The sequence below is a fragment of the Fonsecaea nubica genome (genome assembly GCF_001646965.1).
Source record: "Fonsecaea nubica strain CBS 269.64 chromosome Unknown Scaff9, whole genome shotgun sequence".
Taxonomy (NCBI): domain Eukaryota; kingdom Fungi; phylum Ascomycota; class Eurotiomycetes; order Chaetothyriales; family Herpotrichiellaceae; genus Fonsecaea; species Fonsecaea nubica.
The window spans coordinates 46,800-73,015 of NW_019173682.1; the positions used below are offsets into that span (position 1 = coordinate 46,800).

Sequence of the window (26,216 nt, forward strand, 5' to 3'; positions counted from 1 at the left end):
CTTTGGCGATTGAAGGCTCAGCGACGCGACCTCGTCACTCCCCACCTGGGCCACGAAGCGTGAAAAGCGTCAAAGCCTCAGAAGGAGACGGAAAACTACGCCTTATGCGGCCGCACTGCACAGCCTCTTGGTGACCCCCACGCGATTCTCCCGCGCCGTTTGGCTCGGGAGAAAAGGGCAGGCAGGATATTTCGTCCTTCTCCAGAACTACACTCCGATACCAAAAGGGATTCGGATCCGGGTCAGGATTGAAAATTACATATATTGCGGTCGTGGTCGGTCATCAGGAGTGGCGAGCTGAGGGAGACACTATTCTCGTTATATGCCGCTCAAGTCCAATTCGTCCATGTTATACAATATCGGCCCTGGTCTCCGAGTCCTCTTCTTTCAATGCACATCGGATCTAGACCTATCCAAACAGTGGTCTCTGGACAGTCCCAGATATCTCGAACCGAATATTCCTTTGGCTTTCCGCCCCATAGAGGTGTCGCTCCATAAAGGTGTCATCTCTTCACTAGCGGGCGGAGTCCATTCATTCAGGCACCTCAGCGCTCCAACTCTGAGCCAGCTCGCTCCCAAAGAGAAAGCGATCCCAATCCAAACTCGCTCCGGGCTCCACGGACAACTGGAAAGTCGCGTCGTCCGCATCAGCACTGCCTGGTACATCCCAAGCAGAGCTCGGTAGGTAGGCAGTAGAGTCAAACGGTTCGGGATATGTCGGCCCAAATCCCTCGTCGGAAACTGGCTCTGACGAGCTCTGAGATTCCATTTGTGGTGTCTCTGTGTTCAATTCCGGAACCCTGCATTGCTGTGACCTGTTGGCCTTGCCAGTGGATTTGCGGCACAGGAGTCGCGGCGGCCTCAACTCGAGATGGATTGCCCCAAAGTACGGGAGGACCACGGTCCGGTGCTTCACATCGGCGCCCTGGAGAGAGTCGACGTCTTCGTACAGGAAGGAGCCCAGCTCCCGCAAGACTTTGAGGCCCTGTCTACTGATGCTGCCGCCCTGTTGGGTCGCGCGGTACCGGAAGACGTCCTTGATCTCTTCGATGAGAGCGAGGTCGTCGCTGATGTTTCCCATCCCCACGGATCCTAGTTGAGACCGAGGCTCCGAACAGTATGACAAGCGCATCAACAGGCCTACCATGAGGATGCACGCACTGAACAGTCCCTGGAAATCTTCGCAGCTGCAGATGTAGACGGCGAGGGATGGATCGGAACGGAGCAAGTTGAAGATGCGAAGCATGCTGCGACAGCCTTGCATACAGAGATGTTTGTTCACCGCGTATGGATCCGGCGTAATGTACTTGCCGGGGTGTTGGTTCTGTGCAACGATATTCGGATCGACTTTGAGCATAAATGGCAGATGGAGGAAGGCCTGGACTTGCCAGAACCACATCTGGGCAAGGAGATTTTCGTGCGCCCGAAACGAATCGGAAACCCCAAGGTGTGATTCCACGTTCCACCAGTCCGGAGGCATAGCTGCTGCTACTTCATCCAGCGTTGCTTGGATCTCCATTGTGGTCTGGAGTTTCACTGGATCCGGGTCAGAAGTCGCGTTGCGGTCGTTCACTCGGCCTGCAGCAATGGACACGACACGCCTGAAAGCGCGCATTTTGATTTCCACGGACAACGATGCCCCGTCTCGACTGGATGTCTGGCCCTTCAACACGGCCATTGCCAGACGGTCCGTGAATTTGACGTCCTCCGCGTGGGGAAAGCCCAGGGTCATGCTCATGAGTCGATCGAGCTCCATGATGGAGCCGATAAACCGCTGCCTGTTGAAAAGCTGGGTTAGTTGCTGCCCGCACATCTTCGGCGCAAACTCGCCCGCGTCAGCTGGTATCTTGGGCTCTGCGAATCCGATCTCCTGCGCGATTTCCAAAGCTCTGCGTGTGCTCAACCAGGACTTGCGCAATTGATTGCTCTCGGCGTACATCTTGGCACGTATCATCAGGAGCAACAGGATGCCGGGGTCATGTTTGTGTTTTTGCTGGGCCGCGGGAGAGAGAACGACCATATCGACGACAAGCGTTATTCGGTCGGCTAGTTCGGAAGGGGATGTAGAGATGTTCAGCTTCTGATCGTCGACGCCAGGGCGTAATTGGTAGAGGGACAGGGCAATACAAAGGAGTCCTGTGGCTAGCGACACGAGATCGTGCGTGCGGGACAGTTTGGTGAGTACGAAATCCCGGAAGGACAGAGGTTCGTCAGAATGGGTCATCGTACGAGACGTGATAGTAGAACCTGGCCATATGTGAGACAATGGAGAGGCATTGGCCCTTATTTGCGTGCCCGGCACCCAGCTCCCCAACGTCGAACTCCCTTGGGCCTGAGTCTGTTGTTGGTCATCCTTGCCAAAGGGGGAGAATTCCTGCATCGCCACCGCCTGGTCTCGCCACGCGATCCACCACTTCACAGAAATATCTAGCACCTCGTGCACGTGTGGTTCGGAGGAGATGGTCGAGAGCAACTTTTCAGCATCCGTGCTGTCGACACACTTGGTAAGGTCTGAAAAGCTCATGAACTCAACCTTTTGGGCCAGGATGGAAGAAATACAGGCCGTGTTCTGTGTAAACATCTCGTTGTTGAACAGCTGTGAAAGCAAGGGACTGAGTGTCTTGCAATGCTCCTCCAAAGCCATCGTGGTTGGGGCACAGACATCTCCTGTGTCATTGATTGATTCTTGAGGATACTGCTGTAATTGTGGGATTGGTTGGTGAGAATTGAACATGCCCGAGGCTGCTATTCCGGTCGCTATTCCTCGCTCCGGCAGGGTCTGTGGCTGGAACTGAGTAGAGTCATATTGCTGAGTATCGGCGGATAAGCCGTTCATATTCGCGAACTCGAAACCCAGGTCGAAATTCAAGGCATTGACATATGCATTTCCGTCAGTAAGACCCAATTCTGCATCTAGGTCGAATGTAGGATTAAATTCGTGTCCCCAACCCAGATATGATGTGGGATCAAGCTCTGTAGAGTTGCCCAGGAACGTCAAGGTGTTACTCTGGGTTTGGTGAGAGGCATTTGCAAGTACGTCAACCTGCGTCCCTCGCCTCTCTCGCTCTCGGGCCAGCCGTGAGACCAAGGGCTCCATCCTGTCTACGTGGATTTTCACACGTGGGTAGTCCTCATCTTCGGGTTGACTAGTCGATGACTGCATCTCACGGCGTCTTTTGTAAATCCTCGACTGACGGACGCTTGGTTTCGAGGACGTTGAAGCGTTCGTGGCTTCTTGAGGAGATGTATCCAAGGCGACATAGCCTTGGATTTGGCAGGTGCGGTTGTGCTTTTCGCATTGGATACATTTTCTGTGCTCTTGCGGGGGAGAAGAAGACGGTGTTTGTGGGTAGTTGCACTTTATCTTTCGGCGACGGCCTTGGGAATGAATATGGGTTAGACTGATTGTTTCTTTGTAATTAGGTTGTATGAAGCGAACGTCTGAACTGAAGCACTGGAAAAAGAAAAACCGTTTTTTAATGGCAAACAAAGAAGATTCAACCTGTCCAGGCCAGCATCTGAAATGGACAAGTCCAAAAAGGCAGAAGTCTGAGGCTAAGTCAGGCCACACTTTTCCTTCTCCTTCTGCGTAAGAGGTCTGAGTATACAAGTATATAAAAGTCGGCTCAATGCATGCCTCAGGCAGCCTGTGTTTCACAGGCCCAAAACAACGTTGTAGATCAAACAGGAACCGAACAAAAGTGGGGAAGGACAAGGAGAATACGTACATTCTTGACACGACTTTGTGCCCTTTCTCATCTGCCTCAGAGGTGAGGGACCATTCGATGCGTCCAGACCATTCTGAAGGGTGGCCGATGTCTCGGCTTCCATTTCTTTTTCCCTTTGGACAGTACAGTTTCAGATAAAATGATTTTCCACGGCGCGAGGGTAGTGGGTATTCAGCAGCGAGGAATGCAGGACCATTTCATTGAAAAAGTGAGGAGTTTACTTCATCTAACAGAAGGTGAGCGATTCCAGAGACGTTGCCGACAGAGGAAAGTATTCCAATGGTTGGTGTAGACGGGTAGAATGCAATGGAATTGGTGCCTGAGGACGGATAATGGAGGATATATTGTGCCAAGACTTTGCGTCCGGGCCGGAACCTTCATTGACGTCTACATTATTAAGCGGAATGCTTGGCATATTTGGAAAGGGAGGCGCCACTACCAGAACATCAGCTCCTCAACTCCCTCTTATCGATCCTCATCCATGGATCTCCACTGACTTTCGTTCTCACTCTCACCATAATCCTCCCTCGTCCCACCGGCTCGTCGACTTCGAGTCCGACTTTGACTGCGACTCACATCGCCAAAGCGACTCTTGCTCCGACTTTTACTCTTACTCCTCGTCCGTCTCTCATCCCGCCATCTACCTCTTTTCTCCCCCCTGCGGAACGCCTCACTCTTCTTGACTTCATCGACGTCCATATCTGGATGCATCCGTCGTATGTGTTCGTAGAGTTTCTTGCCCTTTGAAAAAGGCACTCGTGCTCGTGGACATGATGGGACAGGGCAGAGGATCCGGTGCTCCGGGTCGTTGTCTGATTCTCTGTCGGTGTCAAACTCGAGATTGGCGCTGTTGGCGCTGATACTAGCACTGCGCGAATCTGGCGTCTTCTTGACCGCCCATGAACCACCTCTTTGCCTGTGTACGCTTTCCAAGTGCCGATGGAGGTACCATCTTTTGCGAAAGGGAACCTTGTGTCTCGGACAAGATTGATGTGGACAAATTCGATCGTTCTTGACCATTTCGACTTGAATTCCTGAGCATGCATTACCCATTTCTTGGCAGTTTCTGCACGTTCTTGATCCTCCATGTTCGCCGTTGGCGGGCTGACATTCGGCTTTCGTCGCCTGACACCTTTCGCAGGGTCTGGAGGTGCGGATTAAAAGACCTTCGTCCTCGGTGGATTCTGCTTCTCGTTCTCCCATCCGAGATGGCGCTTGACTTTCAGACTCATAAGCAAGGTGTTCCGTAAAGTGTGATTCACTCCCATCCTTGCCCTCTCCCTCGTAGAAAGTGCGGTACAGCATGTTCCCGTCAAACAGCTTTGCACATCGCCGACTTGCACGTTCCACAACTGCGGGATCCCATCCTGTCAGGCTAGCCATGCCCATCACATCGCTCCAATCGCGTAAGCCGAGATTCTCGACCCTTCGGGACCGTGCACCAGAGGCAGCAGAGGGGACCGACGCGCTCGATACGTCGGTAAATACGGACGCCGAACGTGCCCTCTGCTTAGCAGCAGGACGCGAACCGCTTCTTCCCCGGGCGAAGTCGCTTGTGTCGTCTTCGGGACTGTGAGAGTATTTCGCCCTGCGTTTGCTTTGTGGCTTGACTGCGTATGCGTACCTAGCTTTATGAAGACCAAGCAGCAAATCATCGACTTTGCTTAGGATATGTCGCGCGCTAGGAAGAAAGTATTCACGCGCCTTTTCGTCGTCCGCAAGTGGAACAGGGCGTCGCTCCATCTCACTCGTATCACTGTCGCTTTCTTCTTTACCTGCAACGGACGCCTGCTCTGCATCATCATCGTAGAACGGAAACGGTTGGGAGTAGAACACCGGCTCTTCTGCGGCTTCTGGCGAGTCCGGACTCTCTGTCTCTTCCACATCTCCTTGATCCTCGGGCACGTCCACCTCAGCCTCTCCATGGTCGGTTTTCATATCCCTCTGTGATGCGCCGGTCGTGGATAGGTTTTCCCAGCGCCTCTCATTCCATCGTTCTCGAGCGATCCTCGTAGCGGTGGCAACCAGCCATTCTTCAAGGTTGGCACTAGGTCGCGAGTCGACTGCCATGCGATACCCGCCGTCTCCCTCCATTCGGGGCAACAATTCTTCCCGAGGAACCTGATCAGGAGGCATTGGCCAAGCTGTCCAGGATCTGGCCAGTCCATTTCTCCCTCCAGTGCGTCGTGCCTGATTAGCCTCGTCCTCATCGTCCCTCGACGTCGCGGAGAGGACCGACGACGCTCTCTCCTTGCACTTCTTACTGCGCTTTGCTTCCCTCCCTCCCCCTCCTTCTTGCCGCAGCTTACGCTTCAGTCCGAAAGCGTCGAGGAGGTGGATGCTGAGGTCCTGGCTGCGGACACGGTCCAGACTCAGAGCCACTGTCCTTTCCACCTTCGTCCAAGAGTTCCACGTAGACGCGGGGCCGAAGTAGCGGTTCGGTCGCGTGAAATATGTCTTGCCATCTTCCCCCTGTGCGAATTTGTCGTCTGGCGTCACATACGGGACAGTCCGGGGGGCTACGGGACCACCAGACTGCGATGTGTTGATGTCCGGCGCACCAGCAGCTGTAGGGCGAGGGGGGGATGGTGGAAAGACCGGGTCAAGCACTGGCACTTTATTCTCGGCATCCTCTGTATAAATGGCATCTGAGTCCATTCTCGCGCAATTTTAGAGCGACTCATTGCCAAAGTCCGAAAAGGCGAAGTTGTTCCAAAAGTCGTTGTCCGGCACGAAAGATGATCTCATTTGGAAATCTCGAGAGGGCGAAGAGCGGAAGATTGAAGGCAACAAGAAAAAGCTTGATCTTGTGATCGTCTTTTTACACGAGCCAAACCATCACTCTACAAAGACGTCGTCGTTCCTTTGATCCGCTGGCTAGTGTTGCCGAGACTTCTACGTCGAGGATTAAGAATGGAACATGTATCATTGTCACTTAACAACTCGACACGTCGGGAAGATCGACCTTCACGGTGTCAAATTACGCGCAGAAAGAGTTGATAGGCGACTCTACACCGTCGTCTGTGTCCCAAAATATCTTTTTTTGGTCTTTTGCCTGATCTAACCACAGCCTGCATATTGTTCAGCCCGTTTTGTCTTCCCTAAACGCCGTGCCAGGGTATCTCAAGTCTAACCACCATATCCTATGCCTACCAGTTTCCCATCCTAATCTCGCAAGAACATCTTATACGTGGCATTGTCCGTGCACTCCTTGAAAGGATATCCAATGTCTTTCAAAAAGTCCTCCAGTTGATCCCTCTCATTCTCAGGACACTGAATGCCTGCGAGGATCCTGCCCACATCGCCGCCATAGTTTCGATAATGGAAGAGTGTAATACTCTGGCCTGGTCGCAATGTCCTCAGGAACTTGAAGAGAGCTCCCGGTCGCTCTGGGAATTCAAACATATAAACTCTCTCATCTTTGACGCCGGACCGCCCACCGACGAGATATCGCAGATGTGTCTTTGCAAGTTCATCCTCAGAAAGATCTTGGGCTGTCATTCCTGCAGCTGCAAGCCGGGAAAAGAGTGAGTCGAGTTCTCGTGCCCTTGCGCCAGCTGAGGAGACCGTGATGCCCATCATGACATGTGCTTGGTCGGTGTATGAATACCTGTACCCAAATTCTGTAACGGCTTGTGGGAGGACGGCCTCAATGAGCTGCACGAATGAGCCCGGGCGTTCTGGAATACTGACAGACAGGAGAGCCTCTTTCTGCTCACCCAAGGTCGCACGTTCCGCGACAAATCTTAGTCGATCAAAGTTCATGTTGGCGCCGCTGGCAACCGCAACCAATTCGCGGCTGGTATCTGTGTCCGGATTCTGCGCGACCCATTTCTTCAAACCTGCTAGTGACAAAGCACCTGCTGGCTCCAACACTGATCTCGTGTCTTCAAAGACATCTTTGATAGCAGCGCAAATCTCGTCAGTGCTAACCTCGATAACCTCGTCCACCACCTCTTGACAAAGTCTGAATGTCTCTTCCCCCACTGTCTTCACAGCAGCACCATCGGCGAAGAGGCCGACTTCTTTAAGCAGCACTCGCCTCCCCAGCTTGAGAGACTCGACCAGGGCATTGGCGTCGGAAGCCTCGACGCCAATAATCTTGACATGAGGGGCTATTCTTTTCACATACACCCCGATGCCAGCTATTAAACCCCCGCCACCGACGCAGCAGAAGATAGCCTTGAGCTTTTGCAAGGACGTCTGTCTCAACAACTCCATACCTATCGTCCCTTGCCCTGCAATGACATATGGATCATCGAATGGTGGAATATTGGTCAACCCATACTGTTTCTCCAAGGCATGACAGTGGTCTTTGGCCGAGTCAAAGTCGGGTCCATGTAGCACCACATTTCCACCCATGCGACTGACATTCATATGTTTGATGGCTGGTGTCCCCTGTGGCATCACAATGGTTGCAGGGATCTTCAAGTGTCTTGCAGAGTAAGCCACTCCCTGCGCATGGTTACCTGCTGAGCAAGCAATGACGCCTTTCCATGAGATCTTGGTTGGAAGATGAGCCATTTTGTTGTATGCGCCTCGTAGCTTGAAGGAGAAGACGGGCAGTAGGTCTTCTCTTTTCAGGAGGACTTTGCATTCGAGACGGTTGGAGAGATTGATGGCATGGCTGAGAGGGCTTTCGCTGACAACATCGTAGACCCGGGACGTGAGGATCAACCGCAAGTAGTCTGGGTAGCCCGAGGGTAGGAGGAAGTCTCGAGGGACGTCGTAGGTAGGAAGGTCAGCCCTTTCGGAGGGTGGTGTGGGCATGGCGGTGTACTCGGTCAGCGACAGACTTGATCGCATCGGCGTCGAGGGAGTTGTCGTGCCGTTGACACGAGGTTCGGCGGCGTCCATGGTGACGTCCAGCGATAGTAATGACTCTCAGGTACTTGTGGACAGGTTAATTTCTCTCGAAATTGTGTTGTAGGTGGCTGTCCGTGCTGCAGATGAACAAAGTGTGTAGGATTTTCGTGTTGACTCAAAAAATTGTCGGAGCTCATCCTCCCCGCATTCCGCCTGTCTCATGAGGGTTAGAGGACCTCACAAGCTCTCGATAGCTCCAACATCCCCCATCGAGCAGGCGCCCTTTTACTTGTTAATACCTCTGTCTAACCTTCGTACAGTACGGGTAGGCCAAGCCAGGATTAGTCAATTTGCACCAAGATCGAGTCGTGGCCGACTCAGAGGAAAGGTCTGTGCTGTCTATCTGGACTCCTCTAATTCGAGCCCGCACGCGAGCATATTTCCGCGTTCTTTGCTAGCAGATCGACGTACGTCACGACTTTCACCTCTGGGTTTCTTTCGACTCGTCCTGCGCAACACTGCAATCAACTCCTAACCATCTCCTCAAAGCTCATCCCGTCTTGTGGCGGAACAACCGGTCAGCGAAGACGGCGACACTCCCGTTCGTCCACGCAGATTGAGGCAAATACTCACAACAATGTCCGACGACCCATCCACGTCGGCTGGGCCATCGCCCCTGACCGCCACCGCCATCCCATCCAGCTTTGATTCATCGCCTGAATTCTTCGAAGAATCCCGCTTCCAAAAGCTATGGCGCAAATTACGTCAAGAACCTCTGATTCCGCTGGGCTGCGCCGCGACATGCTATGCCTTGTATATGGCGACCAAGTCCATCCGCGCAGGTGACCATCATCAAACAAACCGCATGTTCCGCGCGAGAATCTACGCCCAGGGCTTCACGCTGCTGGCGTTGGTGGCGGGCAGTATCTTCTACAAGGATGAGAGGATGAGGAGGAAGGAGTTCGAGGCGAAGTTGGAGGAGAAGAAGACTGCAGAGAAGAGGGAGAAGTGGCTGGCTGAACTCGAGGCCAGAGACCAGGAGGACAAGGAGTGGAGGGAAAAGATAGAGAAGATGAGCCGAGACGCCAGAGAGATGAGCGAGGACATCAGGGACAAAGCGGAAAAAGTGATTGAGGTCGGAAAGGAGGGGCTGCAGAAGGCTCAGGAACAGTCGGCACTCCCTGAAGCAGCCGGGTCAGGAGACAAGAAGAAGAGCAGTTGGGCCATCTGGAATAAGAGTGTGCTGGAGGAGGTCAATGGGGACGGCTGGGGTCCTGGTATGTGGGCGAAGAGATCGAGGGATGCCTGGAAAAGGTCCTGAGACATTTTATCTCGAGCATTCTGTGAGGCGATTCTGGATCGAGAGTTTCTATCGTCGCCACTCTTCTTTGGACTTGGTCCTGTAAAAGTAAAATCATATTTGCTGGGGTATAACTATGCACAGGATCTCCACGTCGTGGTGCCTTTACAAGCTAGGCTTCCAGGCGATTCCCTTTGTGTAACAAGCAGTCAGTCTCGACTGGTGAAGATGGTTCAAAACTGCTGGTAGCTGCACCCAATCCTCAGTTCCAGCGAGAGCCAGCTTGCGCCTGTGCCTGCGCCTTGGTCGAAAGTTGCCAGACATGGCATTCTCGTCGGCCATGGCCTGGACATATCGCCAAAAACGGCGACTCTCGGGACTTTGTCTGACCTCGGTTCTAATGAATGCCACCACACATTCATCAACAGTTCAGATTTCTTTCGACGGTGGGTAGGTTACATCCCAAGTAGCCATGTACAGCACGTTTGCTGGGAAACTTTCACTGGAATACCATGTCTCCCATGCCCGCTCAGCCTCATCCTCGCGCCGGGCCCATCTCCTCCACCCCCCTCCTGACGCCGTCCCACTCGGCCTTGCCCGTACTGATCAGATACCTGATCCTCTCGATCTCTCGAACGTCTTTATTCCGCGTGAATTCGCCTTTCGCATACGCGATGCTCTCCCCCCTCTGGGGATGAGACATGTGTCGGTACAGAGAGCGGAGGATGTCGCGGTAGAGCGAGAGAACACGTTGGCGCTGGATGAAGTGGTCCAGAGATAGGGGCGGAGACTTCCGGAGACGCGACGACGGCGTAGAGGACCCTGCGATTGTCTTGCCCAGGGGATTCGTGGGGTTGGTGACGGCGAGGCGGACGAGGTTTGGGCGCATGGGGGGACGTGATGAGGATCCAGGGATCAGAGGCGCCTTAGGGTTGTGCGCTGGAAAGTGATCGAGAAGGTAAAGGGAACCAAGAGTGCTGAGCTTCTCAGCAATGTGTTGGGCAGAGGCACACGTTGAGACACACTTGTAGAATCCTTAAGCAGCAAACAACATCTGGAGTTCTGCGGACAAATCGTCTTCCGCCAATAAAATCGCTCAAGGCTCCTAATGACGTCAGTCTGAGGTGACCTCGGCCTTGTGCGTTCTGCTTCTTCAATAAAGTCATTAAATCCCTAGGTATCTAATAGAGATGGTTGAAATAATACGGCTTGGATTTAGTCTGCTTCCGGAACCGTTGCTGTTGCATACCTCTTCAATCCTCATATTGCACGGTACCACCAAACAGGTCGTCATCATGGCCTCTTTTCCCAGGGCTGCTGTGGCTGCGCCGAAAGGCCCCAACCCTCTCATAGCCTATTTCTTCTGCACCGATTACAAGCCTGGATTCGACATTGGGTGCATTCGAAGATATAGTTGGGTAGGCTGTGGATGCACTCTTCGCAGTTGTGCGGCCCTTGAATGTATCGCCAGCTGGTATGTCTGCAGTTGTGCCTATCTCTTAGCATATTGGCTGCTTCGCGCACAGCTCTCTCCAATCTCCCGGGATCGTCACGAGCCATATTGGGGAGGCCACGGTTGGCGAGAGTATTTGCTCGTGAAAGTAATCTGCCCTCGTCCCATTGATCACAGCCACATTGTTTCCATTGAGTACCACAGACGTAGCAGAATTGTGCACCACATCGACAGCTAGATTGAATTAGTCATAAGAATCCAAGCAAGAGAAGAAGGGAACGCTCACGTCATATGGTTGCAGCCTACATCGAGCTCGATCAGCCGATGACACGCATAGCATTGCTGCCATCCACTCTCAGTTGCAAGGCTGAGCGTGGCCTGCATTCCAGGATCCTCTGGACAATGACCGTCGTGGGCTCGCTTTTTGCAGAGGGTGCAGGTCCTTGTACCACATTTCCCGCAAGTCGCTATATCCCCCTCGATGTTGCTGGGAGTGACGAAGGCAGAGCATGTCTCCAGAGAACAATACGTCCGATCTCGAGTACCGAATTCGACTTTGGCGTGTTCAAATCGGTTTCTGAGTTCCTTTGTGAGGAAGATGTCGACCACATTCATTTCGAAAGGCTCTTGACAACAGCGCGGAGGAAACAACGAATCGTCCGTGGTGGCCCTACTGACAAGGTCCTGCAAACATGGTTTGCAATAGCCGTGGCCACAGGGCACCTCAATCACATCAAAGTACTTCTTGACCTCTAGGCAGATCACGCACAAGATTGGAGGGGTCACGGAGTGCGTGCTCGCGAGCAGATCCTCTTATGGAGCTTTCGGCCTGACCATGGTCATCTGGTTCACGCCATTTGTCGGGTTCGATATCTTTGAGCAGCTCATAGCCGACATCTTGGGACACGTAACGTCCCGCAAGTCTTGCAGGAATCTTCTTGCTGAGATCACCGGACTGCAAGTGGACTTCGGATGTGACGCAACTTCCATTCAGACGATGCGCATGAGCGTGGTCTTCGCAAGCGACTTCTTCCTCGCGAATAACGTCGGCAATAGCCTCTGCGTCTGCTCGCACAGCAGCTGTGATGCTTTGTGTCATCTGTCGATCGAACAAAATTGAGCGCATGCTTTCGATATTCTCTTCAAACAAGGAGAGTGCTACTTGAGCATCGTTGAGCTCGCCATCCCGATTCTTGTCTTTGGAATTAGCACGAAGTTCTTCGACATCTTGAAGCTGCAGCTTAAGAATGAGATCAGCTGTCTCAAGGTCCAGGTCGTCGAAATGAGCAGTGCATTCATCCATTTTTGCTAGAGATCACTGAACTTGGCTGGAGCAAGAAGGAGGATTAGGAGGGCAAGGAGCAAGAATGGCAGATGAGCGAGCATCTGTAAACCTCTTTGAGTAGGCATGTCTGTCGTTCAATGGCATCCGTACGGAATGTAGCGTTTTGTTCCATGGCGGACTGCATATAGTGAAGCTTTGAAACACTAGACCGCGTTCCTTTCAGTACCCATCTAGGTCACATCGATAACAAGCAAACCATGTGGCGTCATCCTCAATGGTAAACTCTGGATCGAATGCGACTGTGAGCGTTTGCAAGTCGTAGACAGCATTTTAGCTTCGTAGAAATGATCTTGAATTATTTCATGGTGGGGACCAGGCGTCGACGCTCCAACTGATAGCTTGTTTCAAATTAATTGACTTACGTCTCTTCCATGGACTCAGATTTCACTCTGCAGCCTCCCGAATCGTAGTAGGTTACTTGCTTCAGTAGTAAGGAGTCCCATAGCTAGAGTATAGGGGTCGGTTAGAAGATCCTGTCAGAGTAGAGGGTATTTCGATGATGATATTGTAGCAAAGTAGGAGAGCTCAACTAGAATGACCATGGCCATAACTTGAAAGCAGTGTAAGGTATCATCGTCCGCCCCACGAAGTTGAATCACAGCAATGGAACACTGAACTGAATCTTGACATTCAGCCATCATAGTCCAGACACCATCCTTCCACAAGTAATTGTGCAGAAGCCACGAGAGTAGAAGGGCGTATAGCACACAGCTTTGAAAACCTATGTTCAAGTGTCGTGTGAAAGAAGTGATAAGGATCTTTCAAGGTGGAATGATCACACTCTGGTACCATTTTCAAGCCTGGGAATTTCCAGCAAGTGTGATGTTCCAGAACTAATGGGAACTCGCTCACCGCATTTGGATTCAACCAGCCGAATAGATCCACATTCATGCATCCTTTGCGTTCAGTACCAAAGCTCCTCGTCAATGTGACTTGGTCGAATTTCCAGGGGCGAGGCTGGGGAAGCGGCTTTCGCGGATAACCACAGGACGAATCATGGAGCATGTTTGCTAGAGATTATCGCTATTCGCGCAAGCGTTTTTTTACAGCCTTTCGGCGCCGTAAAAACAAATATCCAGGCCTAGCTGAAGAAGAGGGGGGCGCTGCTGGCCAGTATTACTGTTCTTCCTGACCACAATCGCCAGGACTCGAACAAAGAATGGCGCAAGTGCTGTGATTAACCTGGTAATTAAGTCGCATACAAGAACATTAGAGGGTCCAGCGCACGCAGGTAGCGGCAACTTGGGAAATCCGGGGTGATTGGTGGGTTCTCGGGGACTGGGGGAATCGCGTGGACGCTTTTCTGGTTGCTTCTGCTTGGAGGCGTCTTTTCTTTTGCCGTACCGAGTACAGATAGAGTTTTTTTCGTTGCAGCAGCGTGACCAGCTGAAAGGGGATGGAATGATAGGAAGAGAGTCAGGAGAGGCGGTGGGCGCAGGCAGATACGAGGACAAGAAACTCGGTAGAGTGGATGAGTGGGTGAGGAGGACAAGGAGGGGCACGCCGGGCGTGGTCGGGGCTAGACTCGCTTCAGGGTCAAATGACGCAACAAATTGACGGGAGGTTGGTTTAGGGAGTCACTGGAGTTTTAGGGGCAACCAAGGAGTATGGCCTCCCACCCTGGAGATCCCCCTTCCGAGCCCTCCCTACTTGTACCTAGGGAGGCAGTAGGCAGGTAGGTACCAACCAGTCACCATCAGTCACGGCTCTTAGGCTGCAGGAAACCTGCGAGCACCAACTCCGACACTCCAGAAGGAATAAATGTCTGCTCTCACATGCTCCAGCTGAACCACTCACTAGACCTGCCACCCTGCTTCATCGCGTGCGATTTTCCCATCCTCCAAAATCACCCAGCTGTCATCGAACAAAGTCCCGCGCCCCTTGTACCTCAGTGGGTCATTGGGCTGCAATATGATCTCAAGCCTCGAAGCGGTCTCGGCTTTGTCCTGCTGATTTCCCTCGAGGCAATTCTTCATATACAAGTACTCGTACCCTTGCCGTTTAACTTCTCATCCTCTTCTCACCTCGAATCCACCAATCTACCATGTCTTCCCACGATGACTATGCTCCACGTCCACGCCGAGACCGTACCCGATACGACAACGACGGCGGTCTTCGCTACCCAGATGACGATGACTATGGCGACCCTCGAAAGTCGGCACCCCGCCACCCTCACCATGAACCATCCCCTGCACCCCTCGATCCTCGTGACGGACCACGACGCAAGAGAGATGCTGATCCTCGAGACATTGAGCCGAAATCCGGTCGTGATGTGAAAGACGACCCTCCCCGATATCGTGAGGATGGCGATCCCAAATCAGGCAAATCCAATACTGCTGCACCCAGGAGAAGACGTAGCTTTTCCAATGATGACGAAGCAGCTCGCCGTGACCCAAGAAATGGCAACGGTACTGGGGTAGCCTACGGCCGCTCTAAAGGATATCGAGAACCTATTCCGGAACCAGAGCTCGTTGCTGCTCGGTCAGCCAGGCGCAGAGATTATGACGATGACTTTGAACCACCTCCACCTCGTCGCGCCCACACACAGAGAGAGCTGGATCGTCGCCGTCGAGACGATCCTTACGATGACGAGCCACCTCGGCCTCGTCGTCACCGCAGTCCCGAAGACAGACACTCCGACCGTGAGCGGGGATATAGATCTGATCCTCGGGACGCCCCAAAACACCGAAGAGATGATGATCGCTATGACGACCGCAGACACCGTGGTGGTGGTGGTGGCGGTGGTGGTTCGCGTCGCGACGATGGCTATGCGTCAGATCGGGGCCGCTCTGATCGAGACAGAATGAGAGACCGCGATCGTGAGCGAGATCGAGATCGGGACCGTGATCGCGACCGTGACCGGGATCGCAGGCGCCATGACTCCGACCGCGACAGAGACCGTCATCGAGACCGAGACCGGGATCGGGACAGAGACAGAGACCACCACGACAGTCGAGACCGTGATCACGACCGAAAGGACAAGAAAAAGGGGTTCTCACTCGACAACATTAACGATCTAGTCGAACAAGGCCAGAAACACTACAAGACTCTGGCGCCAGTGATCACCAGCCTGACGAAGATGTACATGGACAACAAGAAATGATTGAGAACTCTGGTGTGCTTACCACGGCGATTGAGCCCCCGATTATGGGGTGCATGGGCAGAGAATGAGTCAATAAGTGATCTGAAGGAAATGCAGGTGACAAGAGGTCAAAGCCACACTGCTGGAGGAGGCGGCAGGGCTGGCTCCCTCCCGTCTTGGATGATGCTGAACAGCGTTGCATGATTATGAAGGGAAGGGTAACTTATACGACGGTGACAGCCGGGCCGGCATTTTCCCTGCTCCGGGAATTGAGATGTACCACTAGGACTATTTGGCATTACTTTGGGATGATGGGCGGGCAATTTCGGAATGACCAACATCATTTGCAAGGTCATGGGGTGGGCGGTCGATTTGGATTCTGTGTCATGGTTTGAACAGCAGTCAGCTCAATAGCAATATAAATATCAACATCGCTCCATTAGTGAGCCTTATTTCAAACAAGTTCCTTGAAACTACTGGCTAATTATCTGACTGACTGATTGATTGACTGACTGAATGGCTGGTTCACTAACTGGCTGACTGACTGAGTGACTAGGACTGGAATCACGATTGCTCTCTCCTCCTCTCCCCCTGTCTTTATACACGCCTACGAAGGGCACACTTGTCTCCACAGCGCCAGAGGGTGGAGCCTCGGCCGGGGCAGCTCCTACTTGCCGGACGAGGCTGGACCAATTACCTAGGTTCGCGATATATAACGAGTACCTGGATCGCAACCACTTCAGGGGCTCCAGCCCTTTAGGCCTTGACGACATGGAAGCCCGTGAAGTTGGGCAACACGGCCCGGATCTCCTTGACGTATTCTGGGATGCCGCCCGCATAGTTGACCTGTTCGAACGCCTTTCCTGGAACACTGCCGCCCATGTCTAGTAAGAGGAACGAAAGATTACCGAGTCAGCCATGTCTGTGTGCCTCCAAGAAAATGAAGAGAGAGAGAGAGGGAGGGAGGAAGGGAACTTCAGGTAGTTGGAGATTTTGGGGAATAATGCGGGAAGAAAGGAAACTCACATGTGCTCCTTGTGGTTGGTAGCAAGGTTATATTACTCAGGTCGTTGATGTGATCCTTCCACTTCTGGCTCGCTTCTTGGGTTGCGTTGATGTATTTAATGCCCTGGTGATCAATGTCTCTTATGGCGTCGCGGATCCAGCGGCCTTGGACTTCCACGGCTGAGGGGCCGTTGGCGAGGAGGGTCGGGCCGTGAGGACCTGTTACACAAAGGGACATTAGTTCATTGGTAGATCGCTGTGTTGAAACTGTTGACTCACCGTAGAGATGGAACATGTTCGGGTATCCCGAGATCGTGGTTCCCAAATAAGTGTAGGCTGCCTCCTTCCATTCATCGTGCAAGGTGGTGCCGTTGATGGACTTCAATCCCATATTTGTCATTCCACCCGTGGTGATATCAAAGCCCGTCGCCAGGGCAACGATGTCGAACTCGTGGACTTTGCCGTCGCTGGTCTTGATACCGGTCTCGGTAAACTCTTGAATCTTGACACCGGACTTTTCCGAGATGTCTACAATATTCACATTGTCGCTGTCCAGGACTTCGTAGTAATTCTGTTCGAGACATGGTCGCTTGACGCCGAAGGGATGCGGAGGCTCCACAGGGCAGAGTAGAGCACGCTTCTCGGGGTTCTTGATGCGCTTCTCCTGCTTCTTGCGCCAGAAGTCGTAGACGCAGCGGTTTGCCTTCATGTCAAAGAGGAAGTCTTTGTGGGAACCCAGCCAGAGACCGAAGCCCGCCTTCTTCCACAGGCGTTCGTAGACGGCTTCACGCTCCTCAGGGGTGTCTTCAAAGGTGTTACGCTCCTCGAACTCATAGGTGAAACCCGCAAAGTGCTTCTCCCGCATGCGAAGGAGCTCGCCGTATACGGGATACAGTCGTTCTTGCTCCTCCTTGGTCAGGTCGCGTTTACCCATGGGCAATGCGAGGTTGGGTGTCCTCTGGAAGACGGTCAAGCTCTCAACTTGAGGTCCCCATTCTTGGATAATCTGCACCCCGGAGGCACCAGTGCCAATAACGGCAACTTTCTTACCACGAGCATCAACGCCCTCCGGGGGCCAGAATGAAGAGTGGTGCATAATTCCCTTGAATTTTTCCATGCTGGGATAGTCCGGGATGTATCTCTTGGCTGCAAACCCGGCGGCAATGATCAAGAATCTGCATTTGGCATTGCGGCCATCAGCGGTTTTGATGTTCCATTTCCCAGAGTTTGTGTCAAACTCGGCACTGGTGACCACACTTTCGAACGCGCAGTCTTTGCTGAGTTCGCAGACCTTATCCACATGGTCAAAATAGGCTTGAAGCTCGTGGTAGTCCGGATAGTTGGTCGTCCAGGTCCAAGTCTTGTATACTTCTGGAATGGCAAGCTGATAGATGGGAACCTCGGAATCAACCCGGGCGCCTTAGGCCAGAGTCAATTGAGCGAATGATATGTTTTGGCGAGATAGAAGCCCTTACCTGGATATACGTTCCATCGCCACGTGCCTCCAAACGAGGTACCTGCTTCATACAGAACGGTTTTGAAGCCCGCCTTACGCATCTCATAAAGGAGATACGTGCCTCCGAACCCTGCGCCAACAATCAATACATCAATGTCAAGGTTATCCGCATAAGGCCCATCGGTCCTGCGTCGTCGGCCAAATTCGAAGAGATCTCTCTTCAAAACGCGTTCGGGTAGTTCCTTGGGCTCAGATGGGTCTCCCATGATGATCACGTATGGCTGAGGGCAGGTGAAACGTATGAGTAATCGGATGTAAGGTAACGGCGGCCAGGTAGATTCAGCACTGGGACATTGTTGGTATCCTTATATACACAGACCCCGCCGTCCCAACGTGCTTGAGATCCGGTGGAATGGATGCAGCAGCTTCTCCTCCTTTTGCTCGCTTGCTGAAAGCATGTAGAAACGAAAGCCTATTACAAGGACCCAAGCCTCTTCAATGGTTGCAGCGGAACCGCGCAAGCAAGGCGAGTCGCTTGATTTGGTGCTGGTCACGCTATGATAGATCCCCGCATCCCCTCAAATACCCACAAGGTGGACCTGATGGGATAGAGGAATCTGGGGTCAGCATTGGGTTCGGCATACGGGACGAGATGATTGGGAACCCTGATATTGGGCTGGGGTTGTGATCCAAGGAGCTCAGGCTCGAAAACGGACATGAGTCTCCGATATCCTCGGCTAACTCCACGTTCAAAGCTGTCTTGAGAACTTCCCATGGACCGATGTGTCCCTCGTATTCCTTCTTATCAGATAGGTGGGAAATTCTTAAATGTTGGCCATTGAGGGGTTGAACTGCCAGCAGTGTAGCGCATCGCCTGATGATCGAGTAAGTACAGCCGAATCGTCGACTGTCAGCGATCCATTGCCCTGGGACCGGAAAAGGATGCGACGATCCTTCAAGCCCGGATCCTACAAAGGCCACTGCGTCAGTTCCCGAATAAGGCACAAGGTTTTCTGTTCGACTCAAAGAGGCTTACCGGAAACAGGGCCCTTCACAAGGTCAGGCACCGCCAGAGGGGTTTCGACCTCGTCCCAGCGCTTGAGGCCTTTTCTCCACAGTAAACATTGAAAGTCAACTCTGTTCCTCTCGCTTGGGGTAGCTTAGTCAAAAGCAACAGCTGAGACGTGGCAGGTGAATGACCATGGAGAGTTTCGGCCAAATGGTCGTGCCGTAGCGTAACTTGGGTGAAATTGTAGTAGCCGTCATGTTGAGCAAAAACAGCGATCTTTGAAGAGATAGACGAACAGCACGAGGAGTTGTCAACAGAGTCTGGAATGAGGATGTGAGCTTTGTTGAGGAACTTGTCCATCACGAAGATGGAGATTGTGATTGGGATTTCGTCAGCGGCGCCCTCCATACATAACGGTTTGCCCACTTACCAATCACCACCTGAGCGCTTCCAACGCCTCGCGCAGCCAACCTCCCTCAACGATGTCCTTCGATCACAAGAGTCAAATTGTACACCTCGCCTTCATCCATACAAGATGCCTGCCCACGCTTTCTCACCATCAGGATGACGCGTCGCAAGGGCTGGCCCTCACCACCGCTACCCGCAGTCTCCAGAATCCCCGTGTCCTTTGAGATCCCCGCCTCACTGCAGCAGTTCTCTACCATTTCACGCTCCCTCGCTGCGACAATGGCGTCTGGGACGGGGCCCTATGACCATCCTCTCTCGAACTCTACCTCGATATCCCAGGCATCGTCCAATCCTACCCCTGTGACCACGCAGTCGCAACATAGACCGAGTTCTCAATCCTCCTCGCAGTCGATCTCGTCGCACTCGACCGCCCCTCGCGTGGGCCAATACGCTACAACCAAGGCCAATCCTCTAAAGCGCTCTTTCTCCGAGGTGCAGTATGAATCTCGATCCGCTCATCAGCCAACGTTTTCTAGGACGGCGTTACAGGATGCAGAACAGACTGATGCCCACCTCCGAGCCGTCGCAAAATCCACAACCGTTGTTGCGGAGCCGAGTTCGCATTCTCCGCAAACGCCACATACGAACATCCCGACGACGACTCAATCCGAGGAACCTCCACTGAAGGCAGGCGAAGCACTTGTCTTAGCGACGCACCCCAACACGATAGCACAATTGATTGCCAGGAAAAGAGCAGAAAATGAGATGTCGGGTCATCGAGAGCGATGGGCTCGCAGGCAACAGGAATATCGAATGTCACAGTCTCCAGCGACTCAGTCGGGGAGTGAGCTCAATCATCAAGTCTCTCGCAACGAAGTGACAAAAGCCCCTCCAAAGAGCAGATCGAATCCTCCTCTAGGACGATCTGTGTCGGCCATACCAATAGTGAAACCTGTGACCTCGATTGTGTTTGACGCGCAAACTTCTGTGGCCGAGTCTCCTTCCACCACAGCAACAGAAGAATCTACGAAACCTGCCGAATACAATAGCGAGACGCGGCAATCCAACGATAATGACTCGTTCTTTGAATCGCCTTTCTCTTCACCAATTGTTGAGTTCCTTGAAAAGGCTACGGACAATGCAGGATTGAAAGAACCACTAAAACATCAAGCGGAAGTGTCCAACACAAACATCACCACGGCCACAACAGCCCCCAAGTCTCATCTCGATCGCGGTGCAGGGTCCACAAACTCTACATCAACAACCGCCAAATTCCAAGAAGCACCAGCAATACCTCCTCTTTTCTCAGATAAGCCTTTACCGAACCAATCTCAACCTCAGTCTTTGCACACAAGCTCTTCGCAAAGTCCGTCGATGAGCGTACACCAACAAGCCCAGACTGAATCGCTGACTCCGGTCCAAGGCCAACTAACTCAACATCAACCAAGAGGTGGACCGCCACAATTAGCACCCCGTCAACTGCCAGCACCGCGAACCATACCCTACTACCCACAAAATGTGGGCATGCCGGCTTTCTATAGAGTGGAAATGAATCAAAGCTGGCCAGGTGGTGGCAACGACTTTATCTCAACTCCCGTTTCTTCAAACCCTGGATACGATCAGCACGTTTTACCCCCGAGCCTGAGCTATAATCCATATGGCGTAGGTTCGATGGCTCCGTACCTGGTGGGACCAGACCTCCCACCGCCTCCCGGTCCCCTCCGCACTTATGGCAGTATGATGGCAACCGAGGTCGCAGGACAATCAAGGGAGCAGTTAATTGATGCAGGGCACATAACCGCGGCAGATATGGTCGCCGGTATTAATACGAGATTCAAAATTGCGACAAAGGACGACTTCACTGTTCCAAAGCGATAGTGAATTTCATTGAGGGATATTGCTTGTGCATCGGCGTTGTTGACTGGCCTGGACATGTTCCGGGCCAGCTTGAAAAGAGTCGAATCAACTATCTGCTCTGAGGAAAGCAGAATGTTTCGACATTATTGTTCGACCACCCAAGGTGATTACGATCAACGATTGACAACCCCAGTATATAAAGTTGCAGCGGCGTTTTTGGTATAATGAGACGGGATCCAGGAAAGAAAGCGTTCTGTTAAGATTGCACAGCTGAGACTCTTTAAGACGGAGAAATACTCCATACCCGCAAAACTTGTACAGTACGACGTTACGATGGCATCGGGAACCAAGAGGAAAGGGTCAGTTCAGGTCCTTTGGGCGTTTTGGAGGATGTTTGTGTCTTTGTTTTCTTGTTATCCTACCGCATGGCTGGCTATACCTGGCAGGACCAGACTGCCGCAGCCAGCGCACCTCCAGAGACAGATCTTGAATGTATAAATACACAGGCCCATGATGGCACGGACATGATCAATGAGTTGATTTTGCTGAACGCTTCGTTGTATGTGTCCCTTTCCAACTGTAGACTGGGATTTCTATTCCCCCCCCCCCTCTTTTCAAATCTTTGAAAAATTTACGAAAAGGTGATGGGCTTCTTCGTCAGGCCTGATATCAAATCCTCCATGAGATCTCGCTTGCGTTTCTTCCTCTGCTCAGCCTCGTCCAGGACCGGGACGGCGTTGCCACTGGTAGATCCGGCGTTTTCTTCTTCTTGCTCGTCGTCGTCCTCGTCTACCGTCTGCGCGGGCATCCAGGAGCAAATCCTTCCGTCTCCGTGGGCCGTGTACATCTCTATGCCTTCCCCCATGGCGGCATTGACCCGCCAGACCATGGCGTTTATCCTTCCTCCGCTGGTCAGCCTTGCGACGTTACCCACGCCGCTGCCGCTTAGGGCGCCTCTTCTGCCACCTCCTTTCTTGGCGCCTGCGCGCTGCACATCCGAGGCCCTGACCCCTTCTGTCTTCAAGATCCTGACCAAGTTGCCCTCTCTCAAGTGGTGCTGAAACACCATGCCCCTTCCGTCGTCGTTGGGCCACCAGAGCATCTCCTTCCCAACACCGTGACAACCTCGCGGAGAGATCAACGGTCTCAACTCGCCTTGCCTCTCGTTCCTGATCCTCGGTCCGTAGTGGACCAGGTCGTTGCGGCCTGAAGCGGCGTCCCAGACGCGAATGCGCTGATCATGGCCCGCAGTGACGACCTTGTCCCCCGTCGGAGACCACTGCACGCTGGTAACCGGACCGTTATGCGCAAGGGCGTTAAAATCTAACAATTCGCGACGGGCTCCTGCTCCGGTGGTCGCCGATGCGCCGATGACGCCGATCGCGTCGTCGAAATCCAAAGAAGCAAAGACGGCATTCGCTCGGCGGATATCGTAGAAGAGTACGCGGCCGTCGGTGGAGCCGGACGCGAGGAGGTGCGATTGTTTTGGGGACCAGCACACGCTGTACACGGCGCCGTTGGGGCCGGCCAGAGAATGCGTGGACAGCCCTGAGCGGAGATCAAGAAGGCGGATGGCTGGGTGGGCTGTTCCGACGGCGATCAAGGGCGACGAATCCGGAAGCGGGGAGAGGCAGTGGGTATAGGGAAGAAAGTCCAGAGAGAATGTGTGGACAGGAGTTAGGGCAGAAGGGGTTATTGACGTGACTTTCAGGGTCTTGTCATAAGAGGTTGTGAGGAGGGTGGAGGGAGTAGGATCGAAGGGATAAATTGAGATTGAGGTGAGGGCATGAGTATGCGAGTCGGGGGTGCTCTTGGACAGGGTTGCTTTAGGAATGTATTTCGTCAATGCACTCCGCGACGCTGACGGCGGCGACAAGCCTTCATGCTCCTCGAGATCCCACAAGCGAATGGAAGAGTCCGCTCCTCCTGAAAAGAGATAGCGGCCCTCATTCTCGTCGATGGAGAGGCAATTCACACCGGCTTGATGCGCAATGTAGGGTGGCAATCCTCCTCCGCTAATTGAGCTGGCTTCATCCTGCTGAGGTTCTAGATCCGTCCTCGCCCACGCGAAAGTGATGTTTTTCTGATGACCCAAGCTATGGATCAGGCTCTCGGTATGACTTCGCCTGAAGGCCGCCGACGAGACCGTGCCCAGACACCGGTCCAAGCGGAGTCGATTCATGCATCAGCGGGACTCAAGCTGCCCTCTTACCGTGCGACAGTTATACTCTGGAGGTGATATGTGATTGTGGTGGCGATGAAGAGGGAGGATGTTGTTGGGTTGCAACGGTAGCCAAGGAACAGTTTAAGGCTGCAGAGATGCCAAAAAGAGTCGATATTTGGTCTGACAGACATTTCCCCGCTTTTGGTGCTGCCACCTCGTTTGTCTGACGTAGTTACCGCTCTCCAGATTTCCTCTCAGTTGACCACGTCTGGTGGGTCGGTCATTCTCTCAGATATCATCGCAGGTCTCCGTCAAGACGTTACGGCAGATCTTGGTTGCCGGTCGAAGCCTCTACTCACCTGTGGTTATGTTCGAGTTCAGCGCGCCTTGTATCCAACCGTGCCAGCCTGGAGTATTGCCGTTCGGTGCGTGGAGAACAATTTGCACTTCGCGTCGAGCATGGTACACCGTACCGGCTAGGCCCCAAACGGTAGTCTGCAATTCTACCCAAGAAAGCCTCGCAGGTCAACCTCTTCTTCGAACCACGGCAGAAAATGTTGCTCGAAAATGGTGTTTGAACTACATATCTGGGGCCCGGCATTTGAGCTTCCTTCTATCGACGCCCAATGTCTAGCTACAATTTGTTACCTCCGTCATTGCCTGCAACCTGACCGCTGGGTGCTGATTCCCTCAAGCGATGCGCGCGTCAGTCCTTTGGGAGAACTCCCTGCCTTGCGTGATGGCGAGACCTGGGTCGCTGGGTTCGCCAACATCGTCGACTACCTTCGGAATATCTCCAATGGCGAACAAGACCTAGACAAAGACCTCAGCGCCCAGCAACAAGCAGACTGCGTGGCATTTTCCGCCTTGATCACTTCACTTGGCCAACCTCTTCTCGATCTCAGCCTGTACGTCAGCAGTGACAACTACCTCAACCACACAAGACAAGCTCTCAGCGATATCTTGACATGGCCGAACAGCTGGACTTTACCGCACCAATGGCGCGCACAAGCGAAGAAGAGATCGGAACACTTGGGTTTGAGCAGTTTGGATGTGGACAGTGCGCAAGAAGAGGAGGATAAAAAGGCGGACGCAGGGCTAACTGCACACATACCAAAGTCTCTCCGAAAACCCAGGCAAACGGTGACGGGGCTACTGGGCCGGCACCAGCAAAAGAACCGGTTCCGACTGGACGCTGTCACCGAAGATTTCTTTGAGCCTCTAAGTGAAATGCTGGGGAAGAAGAGCTGGCTAGTGGGTGAACAGGTTTCCAGCGCTGACTGTCTGGCCCTCGGTCATCTGGCGCTGATGCAGACACCGGCACTGGAACATGGATGGCTGCGGGAGTCTCTACAGACAAAACATAATGACCTAAACCAATGGGTGAAGAGTCGAGTTGCGGAAGTGTTTGGTCCGCCCATCGATGTCACTTTGGTTCTGGGACGGAAACCAGGAGATGTCGCCCAGTTGTCATTACCATGGCGAATTCCCGCTCCCAAGAGTTTCCCGCAGGTCTTACAGGCGGTGGTTGAGGGGTGTATTAGTTCTATCCCTGTGATAGGATCATTGCATGGAGTTTCGGAAATCGGTAACACGCATGGAACCGGACGAGAACGATACCGCGAGAAACAGCTGCAATTGGCGAGACTCCAGCAACAGCGAGACATGTATCTGAGGGTGGTCGCGTCAACGATGACGATGATGGGACTGGCAGCGTGGTTGGTGTATCAAGGTCTGCTGCCTGTGCCTCGATGGGGACGCTCTGCGCCTCGAAAGCGTGCGTTCGGCGAAGCGGGTGTCCTTCTTGGATTGTGATGCCCTCAAAGAGGTTGATGGTAATATCTTTCCACAACCAATGTATAAGTATAGCACAGATCGAATAACTGTCCAAGTCCGGATCGTTCAGGACTCACATTCCAGGACACTTCCTCTTTTGGAGCTAAATATTACCGCAAACGGGATAGTGTAATCTGGGAGAAAATGAGGACCTTAAGATGGCTGGGTGCCAAGAGATCAGCCTTGTCTAATCAGCCGACGATGATTGGTTCCCCAGGATGAACAGGATGAAGATTGGGCAGGTGCTGACCGGCGATGACGGGTACCTGCCGATTTCATGCTTCAAAATGCGACATTGACCCAATCAAAGATAACGTGGGGGTCCCTCGACGCCGAGCTCATCCAATAATGCTCCAACTACCTTTCATCGTTCCCTCACCTTAAGGTCCTCACTTTTTCATTTCCCCCCATTGTGCCACTCTTGCTCTGTCTGCTTCACTGGAGTCGGCTTTGTCACGGTCGTTGCATCCTGACGGTGACTGCCTCCCCTCCCTCTCTCCCTCTCCATCCCAGAGGAGCAGGGGTGGAAGAACCTGTCCTTTGTTTTATCCCACCTCTAAAGGAAACAGAAAGAGGTGCTCTCGCTGGTGCTCTACCCTAAGCTCGTGCATTTCCATCTCATCATCCCTGTCGTTGTTCTAATTCTCCTCATTTTGCACTCCCGGGATCTGTATCTGGTGGGAATCCGTCAACTCTAACCGTATCTCCCAAAGCTCACTCGAGTTTTCTGCAAGCTCGGGATCTCGCCTGGTAAGGTCTTCAGCTTC

At 52.9% G+C, this 26,216-nt stretch overlaps 10 protein-coding genes across 10 annotated transcripts; 4 read left to right on the forward strand and 6 right to left on the reverse strand.

Moving 5' to 3' along the window:
• Positions 1 to 532: 532 nt before the first annotated feature.
• AYO20_02094 (hypothetical protein) lies at positions 533 to 6,386 on the reverse strand (the record flags this gene model as incomplete). The annotated part of the gene is made up of 4 exons (XM_022640400.1): positions 533 to 3,264; positions 4,403 to 4,644; positions 4,698 to 4,872; positions 4,895 to 6,386. 4 exons carry the CDS (start codon positions 6,384 to 6,386, stop codon positions 533 to 535), a joined length of 4,641 nt encoding a protein of 1,546 aa, XP_022503457.1.
• Positions 6,387 to 6,893: 507 nt separating this feature from the next.
• AYO20_02095 (threonine ammonia-lyase, biosynthetic) lies at positions 6,894 to 8,585 on the reverse strand (the record flags this gene model as incomplete). Its single annotated transcript, XM_022640401.1, has 1 exon — positions 6,894 to 8,585. One exon carries the CDS (start codon positions 8,583 to 8,585, stop codon positions 6,894 to 6,896), a length of 1,692 nt encoding a protein of 563 aa, XP_022503458.1.
• Positions 8,586 to 9,171: 586 nt separating this feature from the next.
• Positions 9,172 to 9,855, forward strand: AYO20_02096 (hypothetical protein; the record flags this gene model as incomplete). Its single annotated transcript, XM_022640402.1, has 1 exon — positions 9,172 to 9,855. One exon carries the CDS (start codon positions 9,172 to 9,174, stop codon positions 9,853 to 9,855), a length of 684 nt encoding a protein of 227 aa, XP_022503459.1.
• Positions 9,856 to 10,369: 514 nt separating this feature from the next.
• Positions 10,370 to 10,723, reverse strand: AYO20_02097 (hypothetical protein; the record flags this gene model as incomplete). Its single annotated transcript, XM_022640403.1, has 1 exon — positions 10,370 to 10,723. One exon carries the CDS (start codon positions 10,721 to 10,723, stop codon positions 10,370 to 10,372), a length of 354 nt encoding a protein of 117 aa, XP_022503460.1.
• Positions 10,724 to 12,020: 1,297 nt separating this feature from the next.
• AYO20_02098 (hypothetical protein) lies at positions 12,021 to 12,590 on the reverse strand (the record flags this gene model as incomplete). The annotated part of the gene is made up of 1 exon (XM_022640404.1): positions 12,021 to 12,590. One exon carries the CDS (start codon positions 12,588 to 12,590, stop codon positions 12,021 to 12,023), a length of 570 nt encoding a protein of 189 aa, XP_022503461.1.
• A 2,086-nt stretch (positions 12,591 to 14,676) lies between these two features.
• AYO20_02099 (hypothetical protein) lies at positions 14,677 to 15,735 on the forward strand (the record flags this gene model as incomplete). Its single annotated transcript, XM_022640405.1, has 1 exon — positions 14,677 to 15,735. The coding sequence occupies one exon, from the start codon at positions 14,677 to 14,679 to the stop codon at positions 15,733 to 15,735; it is 1,059 nt and encodes a 352-aa protein (XP_022503462.1).
• A 735-nt stretch (positions 15,736 to 16,470) lies between these two features.
• Positions 16,471 to 18,441, reverse strand: AYO20_02100 (hypothetical protein; the record flags this gene model as incomplete). Its single annotated transcript, XM_022640406.1, has 4 exons — positions 16,471 to 16,598; positions 16,741 to 16,938; positions 16,999 to 18,138; positions 18,195 to 18,441. The coding sequence occupies 4 exons, from the start codon at positions 18,439 to 18,441 to the stop codon at positions 16,471 to 16,473; spliced, it is 1,713 nt and encodes a 570-aa protein (XP_022503463.1).
• A 1,307-nt stretch (positions 18,442 to 19,748) lies between these two features.
• On the forward strand, positions 19,749 to 21,470 carry AYO20_02101 (hypothetical protein; the record flags this gene model as incomplete). Its single annotated transcript, XM_022640407.1, has 1 exon — positions 19,749 to 21,470. The coding sequence occupies one exon, from the start codon at positions 19,749 to 19,751 to the stop codon at positions 21,468 to 21,470; it is 1,722 nt and encodes a 573-aa protein (XP_022503464.1).
• Positions 21,471 to 22,080: 610 nt separating this feature from the next.
• Positions 22,081 to 23,631, reverse strand: AYO20_02102 (hypothetical protein; the record flags this gene model as incomplete). Its single annotated transcript, XM_022640408.1, has 1 exon — positions 22,081 to 23,631. The coding sequence occupies one exon, from the start codon at positions 23,629 to 23,631 to the stop codon at positions 22,081 to 22,083; it is 1,551 nt and encodes a 516-aa protein (XP_022503465.1).
• A 549-nt stretch (positions 23,632 to 24,180) lies between these two features.
• AYO20_02103 (hypothetical protein) lies at positions 24,181 to 25,428 on the forward strand (the record flags this gene model as incomplete). Its single annotated transcript, XM_022640409.1, has 1 exon — positions 24,181 to 25,428. The coding sequence occupies one exon, from the start codon at positions 24,181 to 24,183 to the stop codon at positions 25,426 to 25,428; it is 1,248 nt and encodes a 415-aa protein (XP_022503466.1).
• Between the last annotated feature and the right edge of the window lie 788 nt (positions 25,429 to 26,216).